Consider the following 14,378-nt stretch of genomic DNA (forward strand, 5'->3'; position numbering starts at 1 on the left):
GTGGTCTGGGTGGAATGGAGCATTTACAGCCAAGCCCAATCTTATCCTCACAATTACTACTATACTTCCAAGGTGATAGGAACACTGGATGACCTTCCCCTCTCTCTAACCCAGGTGCACCAAAAAGAATAGCTGCAAACAATTAAATCCTCTACATTTTATTCAAAACTTAACAAGATATTTAAAAAAACCTTTGTTTTGTGGCAAATTTCAGGAAGTGTTTAGTTTAGTTGAGAGATGCCGCATGGAAACAGGCCTCTCGGTCCACCGAGTCCGCACCGACCAGCGATCCCCGCATATTATCACTATCCTACACACCCTAGGGACAATGTTTTACATTTGAGACCAAGCCAATTAACCTGTACATCTTTGGAGTTTGGGAGGAAAGCGAAGATCTCGGAGAAAACCCACGCTGGTCCCGGGGAGAACGTACAAACTCCGTACAGACAGTACCCGTAATCATGATCGGACCCGGGTCTGTGGCGCTGTGAGGCAGCTACTCTACCATTGCGCCTCCGTGCCACCCTCAGAACGTGTTAGAAAGGATGAAAAAACTCAACCCCAAGCAGCTTTCCATAGGAAAAAAAAGTATTTTATTTTAAAACAATATCAGTTTGTAACAGACTAGTGGAATGTGATTTTAATTTTGTTTTGTTTGTCCTTGGACAGCAGGGGAGTGAAGGTGAAAATTAAACACTTCAGAAAAAGATGATTTAAAGAACATTATAAAAAGGGGGAACATGAGGGAAAGCAACATTCAATATTTATAAAGCAAGCATAATACTGTGTGTACAAACTGGACAAAGGAACAATTAAATAAATATTCATGGCACAAAAATGCAGCGGTCAATTTGGTAAATCTACCAATTTTCTTTAGCTCCATTTTTAAACAGTGCAAAGGGGAGTGACACTGCCTTGAAAACAAAGTATAGCTAAAAATACGTTGCAAAAAGTTCAGATTTTATACAAAACTTCCTCCTTAGAATTTGTTTTTTAAAAAATCTTCTATTTACACAGAACATTTTACTTGAGGGAAGATTAGGCCATGCTCTAAGGTGAGTTTCTGTTGCTAAAAAGGTAAATAAGGCTATTTTAAATCTCTCCTCCTGCCCTGTACTAAAACCTTATACACAAAAATATCCCACGTATTTACAGCTTCACGATCAGCATCAGCTACTGTGTGGTGCAACGTCGACAACCAGGTGAGGGGATGATTGTGTCTGCAGGCCAGTTACAGTGAGGTTAGTTTCGGGAGGGATGGAGTGGAGTCAGGCGAGAACCAAAGCGATCAGTTTAAAGTGCCTTGCTCTACACTGGACACAGCACGACACATTCTACAAACCAGGAAGCCCATTAACCCCCACATTAGTTTTATTTTTTTAATTTTAAATTCACCTGCCATTTACATAGTCTGTTTTAAAATGACAACACAGTCAGACGCAGATAACCCATAAAATACTTCATAAAGAGCAAAAACACCATCTTGTACAACTGAGAAGTGTCTCTGCCAGTGTGTCGATTGTCCCAAAGGCCCACAAAAATACCACTTTGCATGGAAATGGTAGAAAATCAGATGCACATGTCATGTACTTCATCACCATGGCAACAGCCTAATGTATATGCAAAAGTGCTTCACTTGTGTTGCTAACATAATTTTCAGGTTCTAGGATTGGTTTGGGCAAACATTTTGCAAGTTCCCTTTGGGATTCCTGAGACCCGACTTTGTACAGCTATTTGTATGTGATCTTTGAACTTTAAGCTGCAGAGTATGGAGATTAATAACAAACTGGTGATTGGGCTGCCATGCCCCCAGACTGAAGATGATTTTGAAACAGACATTGACAATTCCAGGCCTCTCCCATTTAAAAAGTGTTTTCTAAAAATTAGGCTTGTGTTTACACTAAATAAATCAAGGCTACAAAGTCCTTTTGCTTTTGCAAATCCGAAGCAGGACTCAATTTCATCATTTGTTGTTGAAGAAGTCTTACGAGGACTCTATTTTAGTCATTTATTTATGGAAACAAGATTCCATTCCCAGAGGCAAGTGTCCAAACATTTTGTGGCTGTGTTATGATCATCCTGAGAGTCTAACGTTCACCCACTTATAATGCATACTTACAGAACAACTCCGACTACAAATATTGATCCATAATAACCTACTGACCAGGTCTGCTATTTAATCACTTCATTCCTTCTACTCACTTCTCCATTTTATGTGGTGTATTTTTTTTGTCTATTGAGTATTTCAAGGGTGACCCTTGAAGGTTACTCAAGCTGCAGAACTGTGCCAACTACAGTACGAGAAGCTGTACCATGTAAAAGTGACTGCTCCCTCCTCAGCCTATTCATACAAAGCATTAAAGGATTCAAACTGTAGGGCAGTATACTTACTCCGTGTTTCAATACCACTGTTGCACTGTTCTAATGAGTATCATAACTAGCCCCACTGAAGCCCCTGTTCACTGATGTGGGCCCTTCTCTCCATACCTACAATAATGCACCATGCATATAGAGGCATTTCACTTTCTCTCTCTCTCTCTCTCTCTCTCTCTCTCTTTCTCTCTCTCTCTCTCAATCAGTTTTCCTCAAAATAATTATTTTGTTTAGTTAATTTAAAGTGCAGCCCTACAGCACTGTGCTTGTTACCATGTCTACCAGCCTATATCTTGGAACTTTTAGTACCAAAGTGCTCCCTAAATAATCTATATCTCTACACTTCCTTCTCAGATTCAGAAAGGCAGCATACCACTGCAAATACAGTTAAATGTCACAGGTGAATTGTAGTCTCCTGCTCATTTATAATGCATCGCCACATCTTTCTGTCTAACTGATTGCAATGTAGCTGCTGTGCAATGTCTACCACTGGTGACTGGGATGATTAGTTAAGGTTAATATTGTGGTACATTCTAGAAAGTTCCTGAAGTTCTAGTGATTGTGTTCGAAGGCATAGTGGCCTTCAGGTTAATAAGTAATACTGGTAACAGGAAAACAAGAAGAGGGAGTAAAAACCAAAAGCACAAGAACAAGGACAGAGGTGGATTTATGAAATCCGGTTAATATAAAAGTTAACAGTCTAGGGAAAGTACAGACTGACTATTTTCTATTGCTGAATATCCAAAGCGTAAAACCTTATTGGTTATAAATACAGTGATAGATAGTACAAACATCCATTTGCATTTTGCTTCCTGTATGTTTGTAACACGTGGTCCATAAATTAATGGTGAAAGTAGAAGGTGGAACAATTTGGTTGAGTCCCTGACTCAACTGTCCTCCATCTTGCATATCCTGGTACTTAACTTTAAACAGATTCCTACACAAACCATAGACACTAACCAGCTCTCTCTTCAGCTGAATTTCCTGCAAAGCTTCCATTTTCCCCTTTAATTCTTCTACATATTTAAAGTCAATCCTGGTGCAAAGAGAAAGAGTCACCACTAATTCAGCAGAAGACCCAGGTTGCAACAGGCCAAGAGTATTCTTCAGGGTCCCAAACTAGCCTCTGTCCTTGTATCTCAGACTTTGTAGTATATATTTGCTGGGCTCTGTGGTGGCATCTCCTGGACTATATATACAGGATGTCCATAATCTCCGCTGACTTTCTCATAATGTGGACAGAAGGCGCTGTCTGCAGTCCTTAACGGGATGATAATGTCACTGGGTTCAGAACCATTATTATTGCCTCCCCTCTTGGGGGTAGCCAGTGTGCTGAGAGAGAGGGTGGTGGTGTGCTGCGGAGAGTGTTTTCTGTGTCGCCTCTTGTATTTCAACAGCAGAACCACCAACATAATGATGATGATGATGAAGATCACACAGCCCGATCCAATGCCTGCAAATAAGGCCACATCGGAATTGAGGAACCTGCTCTGACTCGAATCCCTGGGTGCAGTGGAAGGCTTGTTGTCACTACTCAACGAGTTTGTGCCGCCTGTAAACAAAGGAGAACTGGGTGAATAATGTGCTCTTGACCAAAGCCTTTTAAAATCATCTTGCACAAGAATGACAATCAATTCCTAACATTGTAAATAAAATTGAGGTCTCCTTCAAGAAGCTGCAGTCTCTGTGCTTTCACCAAATCACTGGTGAGGTTGCATGGTGTCCCTTTGACTTGGCCGGCCACCCCTCGATATGATGCAGGTCTGGGTCACACACAGGCCTGTCAGCCCCTCCTGTGTATCCCATCATTTACTACTGTTGCTAATCTGTGACCAAGCTTCATTTACCCGTATTTTTATTATCTGAAGCAGCTGTGATTCAAAGCTACTGTAAGGTCCAGGTCCCTACAGCCATCAGATTATTAAACACTACAATCTCCAAATAAGTGCCAAACTACGTAAACTATTATTGTTATTATTGCACTATTATTGTTTGTTTGTTTTATGTGTACATATGTGTGCGTGTGTGTGTGTGTATATATATGTATGTATATGTGAGTATGTGTATATATAAACACACTGAACTTTTTTTCTCGTTTATTATATTGTTTACAGTGTACTATGTTTACATGTTCTGTTGTGCTGCTGCAAGTAAGAATTTCATTGTTCTATCTGGGACATCTGACAATAAACCCCTCTTGATGACTTGATTCAAAAGGTCTATCAAATTAAAGTTAACCATTGACCTGGCATCACTTGCCATTTGCGAAGTGCATTTCATGCTCTAACATAGTCTGCTTGCAGAATGCTCTGTGCGATATTGCTAATGTACACATTGATCGACACGTAACAGATTGCAAATAAATAAATTAGTTTTAAATCATTTTAAAACTATTAAGTTCACTATTGATTATTTGCAACCAAGGATACTATGCGACAAATGAGATTACTATAGGCGTCCTAAACACAAGCCGGTGGTCAGCAGTGAATATTTAAAACAATGTGTGCTTACAGGCTTTCCTTCAACCATTTTATAAAATCAATAAATCTTCGTCAGTCACAAACTGACAGCTTCACTTGAAACAGATATAGACTTGCCTGAGGCAGCATGGGTGAGAATAAAACAATGTAAATCCTTGAGACAGTTGTCCCCAGTCATACGGTCTGACTTGCTTCAGCCCTTGGCTGCTGGTGCTTAGTATTAGTCATTTCATAAGTGGAGCAACAAGCCAGCCAGGCCACTCACTATGGAGTTGTGCACATCAACTCCTTGTACTCAAAAAGCATGTTGCACTCATCTAGTTTACAACTTAAGATCTGGTTGACCATTTTAATAAAAATGCATGCCAGTTTTTAATTTGTGAATCCAAATGTTTTGGCCAAAAATTATAATCTTTATAAATTCACTTGTCTGGAACTATCTCCACCCCATCTGCCAGAATCTGAATGGTTCCCTGATTGGAGAGTTTGGCAAATAGGTATTTCCACTTGTCCTCATGGTAGGCACCATTACATGTTATGTTTAGTTTAGAGATACAGTACGGAAACAGGCCCTTTGGCCCACCGGGTCCGCGCCGCCCAGCGATCCCCACATATTAACACTAGGGACAATTTTTATATTTACCAAGCCAATTAACCTACAAACCTGTACATCTTTGGAGTGTGGGAGGAAACTGAAGATCTTAGAGAAAACCAACGCAGATCACGGGGAGAACGTACAAACTCCGTAAGACAGCACCCGTAGTCGTGATTGAACCCGGGTCTCCGGCGCTGCATTTGCTGTAATACAACAACTCTACCGCTGCGCCACCATGATGCCCATGTGTTATGATTTCCAACCTGTGACTGCCTTACAGAGGTTCACACCTGACCAACATCTCCACTGTAGCTGTGAATCAATGCAACATTTTTATTTACAGTTTTGGTTAATTATAAGTTTTGTTGAAGTTCCTGACTGAAAGGGGAGCTTTAGAAGACAAAGTAAATCAAGAAATAGCGATTAAATAAATTAAACTTGGAAATTAAAACTGAGAGAGGGAATGCGTCTTTCAGCATTTGCTTGGCAGTGCTGCCGCCTCACAGCGCCAGGAACCTGGGTCCAATCCTAAACTCAGCTGCTGTCTGTGTGGAGTCTGTACGTTCTTCTACGATACCCCCTGTGGCTGTGTGGGTTTCCTCTGGGTGCTCCGGTTTCCTCACACATCCCAAAGACGTGCAGGTTTGTAGTGAGATAACTAGTATGAACAGGTGATCAATGGTCAGTGTGAACTGAAGGGCCTGTTTCTATGCTGTACCTCTAAAATAAACTAAAATCTTTAAAACTAAAATAAAAGATCTTTGGTGTCCCTGTTATGATGTTCCAAGTGATGAAATGATTCAAAACGTAAGTGAAAGAAACTGTTTCGATCTGGTGATACATCCAGGGTGTGGGGACAAAAATAGAGCCAGACTAGTCAGGAGATCAGCATTCAAGAGAGAGCTAGATAGAGATCTTAAGGATAACGGAGTCAGGGGGTATGGGGAGAAGGCAGGAACGGGGTACTGATTAAGAATGATCAGCCATGATCACATTGAATGGCGGTGCTGGCTCGAAGGGCCGAATGGCCTCCTCCTGCACCTATTGTCTATTGTCTATTGTCTATTGAGATTCAGGAGTGACAGGATTACTCCACACAAAGTGAAATAGAAAATTGCAATTCTATTCTCCAAAAGATTGGCTTAATTGCAGGCTTCTGCTAGTTACCGCACAGCAATGACCACAAAAATCTTCAGAGAATGTGAGAGGCAAAATAGAGGGATATTACTTGAAACATACAAGCAAGATAAAAATATTTTGATAAACTAGAACCCGAGATTTCTAGTGAATTCAGTTCTCGTGTACATAATGTTTGGGACAAAGACCCATCATTTATTTATGTGCCTCTGTATTTTTATACATTTTGGTTTCACCATGTAGAAATTACAGCAGTGTTTAGACATAGTCCCCCCATTTCAAGGCACCATAATGTTTGATCACAGCAATGTCATGTAAATGAAAGTAGTCATGTTTAGTATTTTGTTGCATATCCTTTGCATGTAATGACTGCTTGAAGTCTGCGATTCATGGACATCACCAGTTGCTGGGTGTCTTCTCTGGTGATGCTCTGCCAGGCCTGTATTGCAGCCATCTTTAGCTTATGCTTGTTTTGGGGGCTAGTACCCCAGTTTTCTCTTCAGCATATAAAAGGCATGCTCAATTGGGTTCAGATCGGGGGATTGACTTGGCCACTCAAGAATTGACCATTTTTTAGCTTTGAAAAACTCCTTTGTTGTTTTAGCAATATGTTTGGGATCATTGTCTTGCTGTAGAATGAACCGCCGGCCAATGAGTTTTAAGGCATTTGTTTGAACTTGAGCAGATAGGATATGTCTGTACACTTCAGAATTCATTATGCTTCTACCATCAGCAGTTGTATCATCAATGAAGATAAGTACCTTCAGCAGCCATACATGCCCAGGCCTAAACATCCCCACCACCGTGTTTCACAGATGAGGTGGTATGCTTTGGATCTTGGGCAGTTCTGTCTCTCCTCCATACTTTGCTCTGGCCATCACTCTGATATAAGTTAATCTTCATCTCATCTGTCCACAAGACCTTTTTCCAGAACTGTGGTTGCTCTTTTAAGTACTTCTTGGCAAACTGTAACCATGCCATCCTATTATTGTGGCTAACCAGTGGTTTGCATCTTGCAGTGTAGCCTCTGTATTTCTGTTTATGAAGTCTTCTGCAGACAGTGGTCATTGATAAATGCACACCTGACTCCTGAAGAGTGTTTCTGATCTGTCGGACAGGTGTTTGGGGATTTTTCTTTATTATAGAGAGAATTCTTCTGTCATCATCTGTGGAGGTCTTCCTTGGCCTGCCAGTCCCTTTGTGATTAGTAAGCTCACCAGTGCTCTCTTTCTTCTTAATGATGTTCCGAACAGTTGATTTTCGTAAGCCTAGGGTTTGGCTGATGTCTCTACAGTTTTATTCTTTGGCACAACTTTGGTCCTCATGTTGATAAACAGCAATAAAAGTTTCCAAAGGTGATGGAAAGACTGGAGGAAAGACTAGGTGCTGAGAGCTCTCTTATACCTGCATTAAGGTGGCATTTAAACACACCTGAGCAATTACAAACACCGGTGAAGCCAAGTGTCCCAAACATTATGGTGCCCTGAAATGGGGGGACTATCTATAAACACTACTGTAATTTCTACATGGTGAAACCAAAATGTATAAAAATGGCCTTTAATAAAATCTGACAATGTGCACTTTAACCACATGTGATTTTTTTTCTATTACAAATCTCAAATTGTGGAGTACAGAGGCAAATAAATAAATGATGGGTCTTTGTCCCAAACATTATGGAGGGCACTGTATTATTTTGTTGTCATTGTGGGCATGAACAGATGGAATTGGCGATCAAAAGCAGACTGCATAAGCTCAACACACTGGGTTAGACAGTGTGACAGCAGCTGGAAAAGGATAGGCTGCATTTTGACTCCCAACCCAAAACGGTGTCTATCCATTTCTCCCACGGATTCTGCCTGACTTGCTGAGTTACTCCAGTACTTTGTCTTTTACTCAAGATTCCAGCATCTGCAGTTCGTTGCGTCATCAGAGCACTTAAGCTGTTGTTTGTAATATTGTTTTGTGGATCTATCATGAGCCATCTCACGTGAGTACATCATTGTCATTGAGATAGAAATAAACGGTGTCAGTACATTAGTGATTTGGTGGAACAAAGCACTATCCACACAAAGTGATCTGATTTTCTCAGATGTTCACTGGAGAAATAGAGATCTACCATCACGATAGAGTGGAACTATGCACTGAAACTCACACATTTATTGACAACTTCATATCTGTAATAAAAATAAATGTGGATATTAACTTTACATTGATATCTTTGTATTCTTGTCATTCACAAAATCATAGGGTGTTATTTTCTTTCCAAGAAACATTAATTTATTTTCTCATAAGCACATGTAAAGCCTGTGGCTTTAAAAGATGAATATGAATCTTTGAAATAATGAACAGATCAATGTGCAGAGTCACAGTTTGAAAAAAATATACCATCTTTGCCCTCCCTTTTTGTGAAAGAAATTCTACTTAGCAGTTCCAATCCTTTGAATCTAGGGCAAAGCAAGATATTCTGATAGAGATGATGGAATCAATCACATTTACATTAATGTGATTCTTGTAAGCTGCAGTGAGTGCTAGCCTGACACAGTTAGGAAGAAGCACAGGAAGAAATTAAAAGCTTTCCTCTCTTGAAAGAACAGTGAATACAAGCTCTTATTATGCGTCAATCATCTGGAATTGCTCACAACCCAAACTCCATTTGGAAGCAAATCAGAATATTCAAACCCCTAATTTTCATTTGGCTCTATATCGCAATTCTACATTGCAGTTCACTTTTCAACAAAGTGGAAAGATAGAGATGGTTCAAAAGGATTAGGAATAGAGTCTATCAAGGTGTAGGAAACAGGGAGGAAATAACTGCAGCATTTACTTTGATCCAAATGCAAAGAACTGTACTCATGTAGGTGAAGGTCCAGTAGTCTTGCTTGCATCAGCCAGCTGCAGTTTCAGATTGATATCTCACCAGAGTGGAAGACTCCTACAGCTTTCCACAGAATCAGTTTAAAGTTGTGAAATGTTAGAGTTTGCAGATGATGCAAAACTCAGAAATGTAATAAACATTGAAGGAAGGCAGCTGGCTTCATTGGGACTTTGAGAAGTTGATGAAATGAGCAAAATGTTTAATGCAGAGAAGTATGATGGGATGCATTTATTGAGTAGGATTGAGGAAAAGTAACACAAACTGGGTGATATAATTGTAAAGGGAGCACAAATGTAGAGAGGTCCCAAAGTGCACGCACAAATCTTTGATGCTGATGGTACTAGTTGGAAACGCTGAGTAGAAAGCATACAGGAATCTTGGACTTATGAACAGAGACGTGGAATATAAAAGTAAGGAAGTAATGCTGAACCTTTATAATTAATTGGTTCAGCTTCAACTAGAACATGCTATTGAATTTTGGCACCTCATTAACGAAGGACTTCAAGAGCTTTTGATGATGCCAAGGAGATTTTAAAGTATTATGCATATGAGGGGCCACAGTCATGCTGTGACACAAAAGAAGTTAGCATTTTCCTCTTGGAGTTGAGAAGACTGAATGGACATTTAATAGTTAATCAAAATTATGGTGGGATTTGACAGAACCATTATGGGGAAATTATTTCCACTGGCTGGTCAGTAACCAGAGGGTAGAATTAAAACAAGAGGTAAAAGAACTAGAGCACCAAACAAACTGCTGGAGAAACTCAGCGGGTCAGGCGGCAGCTGTAAAGGGAAATGGACAGACGACATTTCAGGCCGAGGCCCTTCTTCACACTGAAGAAAGGTCCCAACCTGAAGCCAAAAGGCCTAGACTGGAGCAGATTTTTGTTAAAATGTTTGTTAATCTTTGTGATCTTTGTAAAGATCTGAAATGAGTGGCCGAAAGGCCAGTGGAAGCGGAGTGATCAGTGATGTTCAATGGTTTTGCCCATACATGTGAAATGAAAACCTTGGCAGGCAGGAGTTGAAAGAAAAGACTGGGAGGGAAGTAGGGACAGGGTCAGGTTTAATCTGGTTGATTTTTCAAAGGTCCAGCACAACGATGAAGGCCTGAATGGCCTCATTTTGTGCTCTGTGATTCTAGGGGCAAGCTGTCTACATGATCAACATTTCCCATTCATGCAGAAATGAGCCAACTTAAGTTGCAGCTTATTTATTGTGGCTTATATAAGGGCACTTTGGGTCTCCAAAATATTTGTGAGTTTCTCTCAGAATTTCCCCAAAATGAGGCGTTTCTGCCTTTTGCTTACACTCATCTATCTATGACCTTTGTGGGTAACAGGCCCATAAAATGGGTTTTTCAGGCAGATGAGTGAACTTCCACAACTGCAGCTCAAAGATGAGGTTTCTTCATTACAATCAGCTTCGATTACCTTCATTCTCAGTCTTGTGGGTAGGCTTGCTTGTGGTGCCGTCTCGTCCTTTTCCGGGAGCACTGTCTGCTTTGTCATTTCGTCCCATAGAATTTGCATCTAAAAAGTTTTTAAAAAGGTTGTTTCAGTTACATGCCGTAGTGCTGAGATACCTTCATCAGTCAGACAAAGAGGAAGATCCCTCAACACTGATGTTTTATGTCAAGGGCGACATACGGAAGCCACTGTGGACACTAGCACCATGACTGCAGCGAAGTCTGTTTGCCTTTAGCTTTGTTTGCTTAATGCGAAATTCACTTGGATGGACAAGAATGTTCAATGTAAAGTTTCTATTTCTGTATTGAGACTTACAAAATGAACCAGCAGAATTTCTAATTATTGATAAGGTTTTGATAGGTATATATTCAATCCTCTCAAAATATGAGGTGAAGTGTAATTCATTTCAACGCACAAGCAGTTGTGGAAAAACAAGCAATTTAAAACTTTCACTTTTACAGAAGCCCTGTGTTGCTTGGTTTAGATCATTTGTAGATTGGTATATGTGTATCCAATGTGTTCATTGTCTAAATTGGCCCTTTCCCGGGCTAGAGCTTATAGAAGTGCAAACACTAGGTATTTAGATGCTGACACTCAAAAGCCATCTACAGCAGCTATTGAGAAACCTACCAACAACAGGCAAAGTTTTTGCAGATGGTAGCTCAATCAAACAGAGGATGCTTACAGAATGCTGAATAGACACTATTTGGAAAAACCAGCAATGGAAATGGTTGCAAGTTTTTGCTTTGCACATTCTAAACATGTACGGGGGATTACTTATGACCACACGGATTATATTTCAAAATTAAAATTATGTTACACGAAACCAACTTATATTCCATTTACCATCAACATTTTACAAGCAAGAAATAAGCTTCTTAAGTTTTTATATTAACAACATTACATTCAAATGAACGTCCAATTTCTTACAAAATAAATTTCTCATTATTGACTTGAAAACAAAGATAAGCACGTCAGCATGTATAGTTATTTATTTTATTTTAAAATGCTAATTGAATTTTCTTCAATCATAACAGAAAATATAAAGTTCTTGTTTTCCCACAAATTAAAAAGTACTCATGCTTATCTCTTGGTTGACCAACCTGATGGAAAAAATACAAACAGATTGTTGTAATGCAATTTACTTTGCAACTATTCAATTAAAATTTAGGACAAACTTTTGGGCTACTTCTAATCATTTCATTTCACAAATGTTGACTTGGGAACTCTAGAAAAGTTATAGCGGTTAAATATTGCACACTCTTGCCTTCTGACGGCTGCAGACAACTAATAAACCTTTACTGTCTTGATGAGTCTGCATTATGTCTTTAATTGTCATCATGACTAATACCAGTTTACAACTACATGAGGAAAAATAGACAAATGCTCACATCTCCCAAAAATACCTCTTGACTCTTACCTTGTTCAACTTTCATGATAAGCTTCATGGCTTTGGTTTGGCACACTCCTCCTTCTCGATTTTCCAGCCCTTCCAAAGTACCATTTGATGTTGCTGGGGGGGGGGGGGGGGGGGGGAGAAATGAAAGGTTCAATCCTCAAAATTCAATCCAGTGCATCCATAAAAATGTCCATTGCCACAATAAGGTCACTAAATAATTACTGTAGATACACCAACAGATCGGAACATGCAGCATTTTATCCAACATGTTCGCTTCCCTTATCCCAATGATATAAAGTAGCTTGGTAATTTATGAACTATTGAAATCCAATCTTCTGAAAGATACTTAAAAGTAGGCCTGTAATGTGGTACCACATCAACAGATTTGGAGAATTCTGGAGACATATTGCTTTTAGATGAAAAAATCAATAGCACGAAGGGAATCTGCATGTAAATTAGGCCTGTCAATTTTGGAGGTAGACACAGGAGAGAAGGGTAGGTGACGTTTCGGGTCAAGACCCTGAACAGGAGGAACAGCACCTCTTATTTTGCTTGGGCAGTTTACACCCCAGCGGTTTGAACATTGACTTCTCCCACTTCAGGTAGTCCCTGCTTCCCCTCTCTATCCCCTCCCCCTTCCCAGTTCTCCTACTAGTCTTCCTGTCTCCAGGGTCTCGACCCGAAACATCACCCATTTCTTCTCTCCTGAGATGCTGCCTGACCCGCTGAGTTACTCCAGCATTTTGTGTCTACCTTCGATTTGAACCAGCATCTGCAGTTATTTTTTTCCCTTCCTGTCAATTTTGGAAGTGTTTTAATGACCTATTAAATGAGATTGTGAGGACAACTCCCTTACAATAGCACCCACACATGGAACAGCAAACATCAGAGCACTGGAATGGCTAAATAAAGAGGTTATCATGTGTAGGGAGGAACTGCAGTTGTTGGTTTCAACCACAGACAGACACAAAATGCTGGAGTAACTCAGTGGGTCAGGCAGCATCTCTGGAGAAAAGGAATAGGTGACGTTTTGGGTCGAGACCCTTCTCCGATGTTATCATTGTCACTTGGTCAGGTCATTTAATTACAGGTGTACACTTACAATAGCTTGGAAGGTAAAACCAAGCTATGAAGACTAATTCCAAACACTATTAGTTCTTCAAAGAAGATTCAGGTACCAGTTAATTGTTTATTGTAATGTGATCTGTTCAGTAGGTTGGCCATTAAAGTATGCTCATAAATCAATCCCCATGGAGCCTGGGAAAGTGGGCGTCTTTCAAGACAGGATCAGACATCAGTTTAACATCCAGACACTTTTGAAAATGGCAACAAGGACGGCTGGAACAAATACCACAAAGCCTGAATAACTAATGTAAAACGCTACAGAAGGTATTAGTAATCCCGAAACAAGCTCCCTCTTGCCTCGATGGGGCTTTTAAAAAGCACTAGTGTTTCAGTATTTGACATGCTTTTAGTCTCTTTCCTATGTCGTTTTTTCAATTTATCATCATTTAACAGGAACTTTCCATTATATAATGCGTTTCAATCCACAGCATTATCTCAAATTGCTTTACAACAAATTATGTATTTTTGAACCATATCCATTGCAGTAATATTGGAAAAGCAATGGCAACTCTATAGAACTGAAGCGGTTAACCAGTTAATTCAGTTCTCTGGTTGAAAGCTAAATGTTGGCCAGGGCCCTGGGGAACATTCCCCAACTCGCCTTGGAAAGATGCCATGGGATCCTGTCCCTGGGACAACAGACAGAATCTTAGTACACCAGTAATAGCAATGAGGACTAAACATACCATTAAGCTGCAAGAGAGGGCGGGGGTGGGTTAGTGGGCCTGGCAGTGCGAATCCCCTGAATTAATGCATGCAGTTGAAATTACAACTTTGCCGAGCCACCCGGGGTTAATAAATATATCTACTTATGTTGGTTAATTCTCCTACTAATACAGGACTGCCTCCAAGGCACCAAGTCACTGTTTACTTTTTAATTACAAAAATAAACAACTAAACACTCAAATTAAATATTGCGGACTTT

At 40.1% G+C, this 14,378-nt stretch overlaps 1 protein-coding gene across 2 annotated transcripts in view; it reads right to left on the reverse strand.

Moving 5' to 3' along the window:
* Window positions 1–576: 576 nt before the first annotated feature.
* Window positions 577–14,378, reverse strand: part of LOC144595396 (ephrin-B2-like) — a 66,551-nt gene continuing 52,749 nt past the window's right edge. The window contains exons 3-5 of one of the 2 annotated variants that reach the window (XM_078402898.1): window positions 12,350–12,442; window positions 10,894–10,992; window positions 577–3,925 (exon numbers count right to left, since the gene is read on the reverse strand). In XM_078402898.1, the coding sequence (XP_078259024.1) occupies window positions 3,513–3,925; window positions 10,894–10,992; window positions 12,350–12,442 (605 nt within the window). In that variant the 3' untranslated portion in view covers window positions 577–3,512. The remainder of the gene's footprint in view (window positions 3,926–10,893; window positions 10,993–12,349; window positions 12,443–14,378) is intronic. The other variant, XM_078402900.1, reaches the window with a different exon arrangement.

Source organism: Rhinoraja longicauda, chromosome 7 (genome assembly GCF_053455715.1).
Source record: "Rhinoraja longicauda isolate Sanriku21f chromosome 7, sRhiLon1.1, whole genome shotgun sequence".
NCBI classification, from domain to species: Eukaryota; Metazoa; Chordata; class Chondrichthyes; order Rajiformes; family Arhynchobatidae; genus Rhinoraja; species Rhinoraja longicauda.